Here is an 8,359-nt window from a genome sequence, read left to right on the forward strand (position 1 = left end):
CGAGCAGCCTGGGAGGGTGTCTGTGGGCGTGAGCAGCCTGGGAGGGTGTCTGTGGGCACGAGCAGCCTGGGGCACGAGCAGCCTGGGAGGGTGTCTGTGGGCACGAGCAGCCTGGGAGGGTGTCTGTGGGCGTGAGCAGCCTGGGAGGGTGTCTGTGGGCGTGAGCAGCCTGGGAGGGTGTCTGTGGGCGTGAGCAGCCTGGGAGGGTGTCTGTGGGCACGAGCAGCCTGGGAGGGTGTCTGTGGGCACGAGCAGCCTGGGAGGGTGTCTGTGGCATGAGACACGCTGCCCTAAAACGTTCCTTCTTTGTCCTGGTCCCGGACCAGGCCTGGGAAGCCCAGGCGCTGCCCGTACCAGCTTCACAGAGGTTGATGTCCTTGTGCTCCTGTCAGCAAATACCCGGGGAGAGCGGACCACAGGCCCCACAGTGGCATGATAAGGCACTAGGTTTCGGGGCAGACACCACAGCATACCTTTTTCTTCCTGATGTCCTCTTGCTTAGACATCCGTTCATCTACTGCCAAAATCCCTTCACTGACAGATGACCTAAGACTCTTGAAAACAGCAAAGAAAATGTTTTGCAAAAATAAAATGTAACATTATAAAACTGACACGTTCAACTCTATTTCACAGTTAGCCAGGCTAACTGCCAGAGAGATAGCTGCAGCAGACAAAGGGCAACCGAAGCCTGTGTGTGGAGCACCGGGATTTAAAGAGGGCAGGTATGAGGAGACCCCGAGAACCTGCACACAGCACAGGGAGACTCGAAGAAGGCCAAAGGGACGAGGACAGCCCAGTCAGGGCATGTGAGCACATCCTGGTATCTGCAGGCTTCCCTCAGAGGAGGAGGAGAAGCTGGAGTGGAGTGCTGCCTTCTTTAGACTAGAATCTACTAGTCTATCTAAATATGAATAAAGCAGCATAAGAATAGGGAAAATTAGAACCAAGAAGCCAGGAGCAGGAGGCCAGAAGAACAGAGCCAAAACATAGCCAAAGCTACTGAATTAGCACCAGGAGCAATCAGAATGAAGGCAATGGAAACTAGACTAAAGTGGGTAGTAAATCACAAAGAATTGTATGGAAAAGGAAATTCACTCACTCAATAACTGCTATAAAATACTGTTGGCTACCAGCAAGCCATAGACACCAATCGTGACCTAAGGAGCTCAAAGGCCAGCTTCAGGGCTGAAGATCAAAACCAGCAGAACTTGGCTAATGTGACCAGGATATGGTGGCAAGCCAGACAGTAAAACAGACAGAAGGCTGAAGGCGGCAAAGAACAAATGAACAAGCCAGCATGAGAGCCGGCCACAGGAGAGAACCCACAGAGCAGAGAGACGGGCTCAGGGCGCTGCAGAGAGGGTCATAGGGACGTGGAGCTCCGCAGCACCACACATCACTGCCTTCCGCTCTGTGGAAAGTGACTTGGAAGAGCTTCAGAAAACTCAAGCAGGACGTTAGCGCCCAGCGCTCCTCGTGACCAGCTCAGGAGGTGACACAGCAGGCCTCCTTCCTGTGTCCCCTCTGGAAGACACCTGACACTGACACTGTTTCCCCAACACTGCACAGGTGATGATGTCCTCCTGTCACATGTTCAGACATGGTGACACAGACAAGTCACCCTGGGACAGAACACCAAGTATGTGAAAGCCCCACAGTACCAAAAGGCTGGCAGGCAGGGGACCTGAGCCTGTGGGGATGATCAGCAGGCAAAGGATGGGCTGACAGTGAGCTACTGACAAGACACCAATCTCCCTTTAATGTTCAGCCGGAAGTCCACCCCCTTCAGCTTCCTTGCACTGCACAGCATGCCATGAAACACTGAAACTCTGGAGTGTCGGGTATTCTGTCAAACTGCTGTCATCCGTCAGCTGCTTGGGTTTCAAGAGCTTCGTGAGCTGGGAACCTAACCATGCACCATTTATCACCTGGAAAAACACTTCTAAAACAACACTCAGGACACCAGCCAGTCCTAACCCAGCGACAGGCCACCAACAGGCTAACTCTTCAGCCTTCCCTCCTCCAGCCATGTCAAAGCCACCTACTTGAAGACTCTGCTGTCTTCACATCAGTCACGTCACAGACTGTAACTGCACACACTAAAAACAGAGAAGCATTTATCTGCAACTTCTTTTGAGATGAAAACTCCAGCGACGGACCATTCAAAATCAGTAGACAGACTAGAATGCTTGGATTTCTAGGCAGACAAGCATATCATGCTTTTACATCAGACCACTTACTAGGAGTTGGGGAACTTACCAGAACCTCTTCTCTTAATTGTCCCAAAGGCACAGAAAGCTGGTTGAGGGCTCTGTCCATGCCAACCTAGAAGGAAAACCATGACAGCTCAGAATCATCAGCCCTAACCCAGTGTAATGACGGAAGTGTCTGTGATGACTGCTGTCAGAGTACAGAAACGCCTGTGGCCACGCATGAGAAAAATGGACATCAGAGTCCAGAAAGCCTCCTTACATACAGTTATCTTTGGACAACGTGGGTTTTGTGGCGCTGGGATGAACTGAGGGCAAGTCCCCTCCACTGAGCCTGGCCCCCTGCAAGCTTAATGAGCACAGGTTTTAATCTGTCATCTGAAAGTGATGCTTCTCAGCTGGCTGGTGGCAATCCGAGAAAGACCATCTCACCTCAGTCCGATAACTCTTCGGGAAAACACAAATTAAGCACAAAGACATGACCGTTTCTGAGTTTCTGTGTCTACCGAACAGTCGCACCTTAGTAACGGCAGCACACTCACAAAGCAGTTCATTTTCATGTTCGTCAAAGTTCCCAGAGGTGGTATATTTTTTATATTATATTTATACTTTCTATATTTCTTTGGACAGATATTTAAAAGCAAAATAAAATACAAACAAAATTTGAAAGAAAGAAAGAAAGAAAGAAAGAAAGAAAGAAAGAAGAAAGGATTGAGGGAAGGGAGGAAGGAAGGAGGGAGGGAGGAAAAGAGGGAGGAAGAGAGGGAGGGAGGGAGGGAGGGAGGAAGGAAGGAGCTCTCAAAGCCTGCATTCCTACACTGCTCTTACATAGAGCGGCAAGCTCCTCAGCATTCATGGAGACCAGCCTCTTGCACATCGGTGCTGGCCCTGCTCCCTGCTGACATGTGCACGTGTGTCATGCCAGTGAGCAGGCTCTCCTCAAGAGTGGCTGTCATGTGTTCTGGCTCTACGCTAGTGTAGACTAGCCTAACCAAAGGGACTTCCGTGAACCTGTCAGCGCCTAACAAAGACTGCCTCCTGCTGCCCCTTCCTTCACCGCACTCACAGCTAATGCCAATACTGACAGGGATAACCAGACCACACCGGGCACAGTGATGCATACCTATAACCCAGCAGGGCAGAGGCAGAGGACGGCTGCAAGCTTGTATACAGCCTAGGCTGCACAGTAAGTTCCAGGACAGCCAGGACGACAGACTTGACCCTGTTTCAAAAGTCAGGCATGGTAGCACACACCTCTAATTCACACTTGGGGGTAGAGGCGGGTGCATCTCTGAGTTTTTGGCCAGTGTAGTCTACATATAGAGTGCCAGGACAGCCAGGCCCACATAGAGAGACTCTGCCTCAAAACGACAACAAACTCCCATCTCAGGAAAACCAAAAATACAAAGCAAATAATAAGAGCACAACAGTTTTATGTGAGCAAGAATTAAATAAAAAACAGCGCACAAGTTCAGTTCTTCTGTGACTGACATTAATGAGGGCTCGAACCTGGAAACTCCATGTTTCTACAATACTGCACTTCTGAGAACTAGCCCACGAGGGCCGTGTCCCACCCGAGGCAGGGCTGGGAGGCTCACCAGGTTTGTGGACAGGTTGACGAAGTCCGCATAGTCCCTGTTGATGAGCTCCACCATGGCTGTCTTGAGCAGCTTGTAGTACAGCTCCAGGTCGGCTCTCAGCTCCTCCAGCTGCACCCGCTTCCTGCAGTCAGACACGAAGTGGTCCACGTCAAAATCCTCCTGCAACGGCGGGAGCCCCATTATGACAGGAAGGAGGAGGAAGGGACGCTCACCCTCACCCAGCCTGTGCACTCCAGAGCCCCTCCTGGTCATGTGAGTGACACAGGTGCCTGTGCATTCACACAGGTGCCCACAAGGGCACAGGCAGTCTCCTGTGGTCTTACTCTACAGGAACACAGTTCAGTGAAGGCTCATCTAAGAACAGAAACAGCTTTATTCCCTTAACTTTACAAGTGTTATATGTTCAGTGTAAAACTTCAAGCCAAAGACTATGAAAAACAGCAAAGAAGGAAGAAGACAATGAAACATTCATTCTTCATAAATATGTAGCACTGTCTATTTTTCACTACTCAACGGAGTGTCTCATGTGCTACTTTAATGCACACCTGCTCCTGCACACAGGCGCCTAACACTTCTCCCAGACAACACCACCTCTGCTGTGTTTCATGACACACTTGAGTGCTCACTGACACGTCTACACCGTGGGCTTCCATGGAACAGGTGGAGGCCAGCACTTCCCCTTTCAGTCTCCCGGGCTAAGTTCCTCCTCCCGGCACCAGAAGCTCTTGGTCGGTTGATGCACCACAGCCAGCATGGTACCGTCTATTTCACCGTGACAGCCTCACCCTCATGGAACTGCTCCTTCTCCACGATTCAGGTCTAACAGGTCCCAAACTTGTTGAGAACACATTGTTATAGTCACATAATTCCATTAAACACTATAAATCAGAGAACTATGACTGAAAAGAGGAGATCATTTCCATGAGAAGTGAAGCAGGTGCTTTGGAAAGACTGGAAATAGGCAATTTGCTAAGACAAAATTTTATTAAGTTACACATGGGTGATGTAAACCCAGGAGGGTGGGGATGGGAAAATCACAGATCCAGAAGACTGCAGCAGACCCTTGCAAAAAGCCGCAGGCCAAAGTGAACACAGAAGAGACCATCCTGAATTGGAACCAGCAGAGTAACCCAGACTCACGCCAGGGAGGAACAAGTGCGCATGCACTATCTTAACACGAAATACTAAGGTCTGCACCCGGCATCTCTTCACGCACCAGTTAACACTCTAGTCAACCGACCAAATACCTGCCATGGTCGTCAGAGACTCCCTCCAAACGAAAGCATCACAGCCACCTATGGAAAAGCCATCTGCTTCTCCTTCGGCAGTCACAACCAGCCTGGATGCTTCTGGCAGGACACGGGGCCCGCAACCCCATGCTGTATTAGCAGGAATATGACCATGGACAAGATAAGTGAATTACATGTCTTATTCTAGGTGACTTTTACTTAGGGTTGCTTGTTGTCACAGCAAAGCTATGAGATGGAAAATCAAAGGTGTCCAGGTAGCTTGGCTCTATCCTTGATCTTAGCCAAAAGGCTAAAAAAAATTAATAGTAACTTAGTTTGCTAAGGCAGCAGGATCAAGAGTTCAGGTTAGTTTGGGCTAAGCAGCAAGCCACTGTTTAAAAAGGAAAAGAAAAAGAAAGCAGAGAAAGAGAGCATCTGGTCTGCATGGTTGAGCAAAAAGAAGTATCTCGCTGCCTGTACTGGAGCCAGGCAGGGGGATGATGGACCAATGACCACGCGCTGTGACTTTAAGACCGAAAGTGAGTAAGTGGCTGACACTGTCACCCTGAGGATCAAGACTCACTTTGTGACAAATCTCTGGGCAGTCCGTGAGGGGTCATCCTGTGGTCGCAGGAGTGAGAGCTCTAACACCCAAAAGCTGTGTGATGGGGTTACTAAGTAGAGACGTGAGTGGAAAGATGACTGGAGTCAGAGTCTGCAAACCAGTGGGAAGGGCTGATCAAGTCTGCAAATGCAGCAGCGTGGAGTCTGAGGGCAGCTGACAGCACACAGAAGGTCAGGCCACAGCAGGCTAGGAGGGGAGCGAAGGCACAGATGCAGGACCGAGGCAGTCATTAGCAAGGTGAGCGTGTCCTGAACAGGAATGAAGTCACATGCTGGGACAGAAGGGAAGGATGTGATCTCAACATGCCCAAGTGTGTGCTCTGACTTATCTGCCAGAGCACTGTTGCCCACATCTTCTATCACAGTTCACCCATTTCCTCCACCAGCGGTTCTAATATAGTGATACAATCCTGTAATAGCCTGTTTAAAGCTGACCTCAAATTCACGATGAACACTGCATGGACCACAAACCCCTCAGACGACACCGGGACACATTTCAACTCCCACCCCACCCCATCTATCTTTCCAGTCTGGATCCTGACGTGACATTCCTCCACACTCCGACCACCGCTAACCAAGCAGTGTCTGACCCAAATGACTAACTCATGTAGCCTCAACTCTCCTAGCACATGTCTGATATCCTAACCCTGTAAAAAAAAAAAAAATCTATGCCACTGAAAAACATGTTGAACAAGAATCAAATGTATACATACAGTCTGGACAGCAGGCACTCCTCCTGCCCATTCTGCCACCAAACTTACTCATGTTTCTTCACGGGAAGCACACAAGACAAAGAACCTTAACTATCGACTCCACCTAGAAAAACCAACACTGCACACACAACGGCTGTATTGTGTGCTTTCCTCTACTATTGAACCGGTCACATGAGCAGAAGTACGAACTGCTTGGCGTTCTCAGATCTGACTGCATGAAACAGCATGGAAGTGCCAGCAGCCACTCCATGCTGTTTCACTCCCCCAGTGTGCTGTATGCTGTCTCACTACTCACATTTTTGTGCCATCTACTTTCTGACACTGCATTTAGCAGAGGCACCCTGTCAGGGTGAGTGAGAAAGCCATAGGAGGTAATGAAGCAGGAAGGCTGCTGGCACTGGGCCTGCAGGAGGCCTGAGTTAAAAGGTGACCACATTAAGTTTTCTCACCTCAAGTCAAAACAGGCCATGACCCCTGGGAGAACTTTCTTCCTCCAGTCACCTGTACCTTTGGCTCTTCTACCCTCTTTCAGGCATCATCACATTTGAACTCACTTACTACTCTTGTGAAGACCAGAGTTTGGTCCCAGCACCCACATGGCAGCTCACAAGCACTTGTAATCCTGGTTCCTGGGGATCTGACAGCCTTCTGGCCTCTGAGGGCTTCTGCCCAGAAACTCAGGAAGGCAAAGACACATAAAATAATAAATCTCCAAATTACACTACTAAGAGTGCTTCATCCTGCTGTAGGGGAGCCTCCCACGCATGGAAAAGTATGTGGGCACAGTAAAGAAGACACAGGTACATTAAAACCAGACACCAAACCCGGAGCTTTGGCCATATAATCTGAATGCAAACACCAAAATAGAGATATGTCAATTAAGTCATGGGGAAAAAATTACCACGTGAAAGGAGAGTCTGGAGCACAAGCGCGTGCATGCACACACGCGAACACACACACTATCCCATAAGCCTCACATTCATTTGCTCAATATTTTATGTGCCGTAGAGACAAAATTTCTAACTTCCGAACCTTGAAGCCAGCTTTGAAGTGGTGCCGCAAAGCTCAACTTTAAGAGACTAAATGGCACAACCTCTTGGCTCACATTTGTAATCTCGACCCTTGGGAGGCTTGAGACGGGATGATCGAGATCTCAAAAGAGAAAGGAACTGTGTGCAAACATGCTCGGGGATGCTGTAAATGACAACAGCGGAGGGAACACCACTAACAGGCCAACTCCTCCGGGTCCGGCGCAAAGCCTGCGCCTTTCCGAGGCTGTGCAGCTTGGTGAAATGCTATCAGCGAAGCGTTCTCGGTTTGGATTTGTAAGCCGGGTTACTGCAGGGCGGCGAGGCTGTCAGAGTGAGGTTCAGCGTGGACACCCCGCGCCACCTTCCACCCGCGTCCCCGTGACCCGTCCGAGCCTCCGACCTGCCGGGTGCCCCTCACCTTCATGAACTCGTCCTTGTCGAAGCACAGCGTGTCCGGCCCGGTGGGCAGGTTCATTCTGCGGCTCTCCATCACGCCGGCCGCCGGCCCTCAGCCCCAAGCCACGACTCCGCCAGGGGCAGGCGAGGACGCAGGCTGCACCGAGGGACGCGGCAGCCCAGCCCCTGAGCCGCGTCCGCCCCGCTTCCGCCAAGATGGCGGACACGCGCGGCAGCCAATAGGCGCACGGCTGGCGGCAAGAGCGGCGAGCGCCAGGCCAGACACTCGCGGCCGGGCGCCACTGCCTCCGGTGGCCGAAGTCGGTACTGCAGCCTCACGCACGCTCCGAGGCCGCTGTCCCTGGAGCAAGGTCAAGAGCCAGAACAGCCTTGTTCTTCTTTCCGCTAGGTAGAGTCCCAAGCCTCCTCCTTCGAGGAGAAAACGTCACCGCCCTTAAAGATGGGCAGTGAAGATAATCAAAGGAAGATGGTCCCTCTGCGTTTCAGGTTACCCCAAACTTGAAACCATCCCTCTAACTCAATGTGGGGGTAAAA

General features: G+C 50.8%; 1 protein-coding gene across 3 annotated transcripts in view; it reads right to left on the minus strand.

Annotated features, from left to right (window-relative positions):
- Nucleotides 1-8,027, minus strand: part of Cog2 (component of oligomeric golgi complex 2) — a 28,604-nt gene extending 20,577 nt beyond the window's left edge. Inside the window, exons 1-4 of one of the 3 annotated variants that reach the window (XM_021648647.2) lie at nt 7,827-8,027; nt 3,809-3,970; nt 2,260-2,325; nt 474-554 (exon numbers count right to left, since the gene is read on the minus strand). In XM_021648647.2, coding sequence (XP_021504322.2) covers nt 474-554; nt 2,260-2,325; nt 3,809-3,970; nt 7,827-7,898 — 381 coding nt within the window. In that variant the 5' untranslated portion in view covers nt 7,899-8,027. Of the gene's footprint in view, nt 1-473; nt 555-2,259; nt 2,326-3,808; nt 3,971-7,826 lie in introns of those variants that run through there. The other 2 variants (XM_021648654.2, XM_021648671.2) reach the window with 2 other exon arrangements.
- Between the last annotated feature and the right edge of the window lie 332 nt (nt 8,028-8,359).

The sequence above is a fragment of the Meriones unguiculatus genome, chromosome 10 (genome assembly GCF_030254825.1).
Source record: "Meriones unguiculatus strain TT.TT164.6M chromosome 10, Bangor_MerUng_6.1, whole genome shotgun sequence".
Lineage (NCBI taxonomy): Eukaryota > Metazoa > Chordata > Mammalia > Rodentia > Muridae > Meriones > Meriones unguiculatus.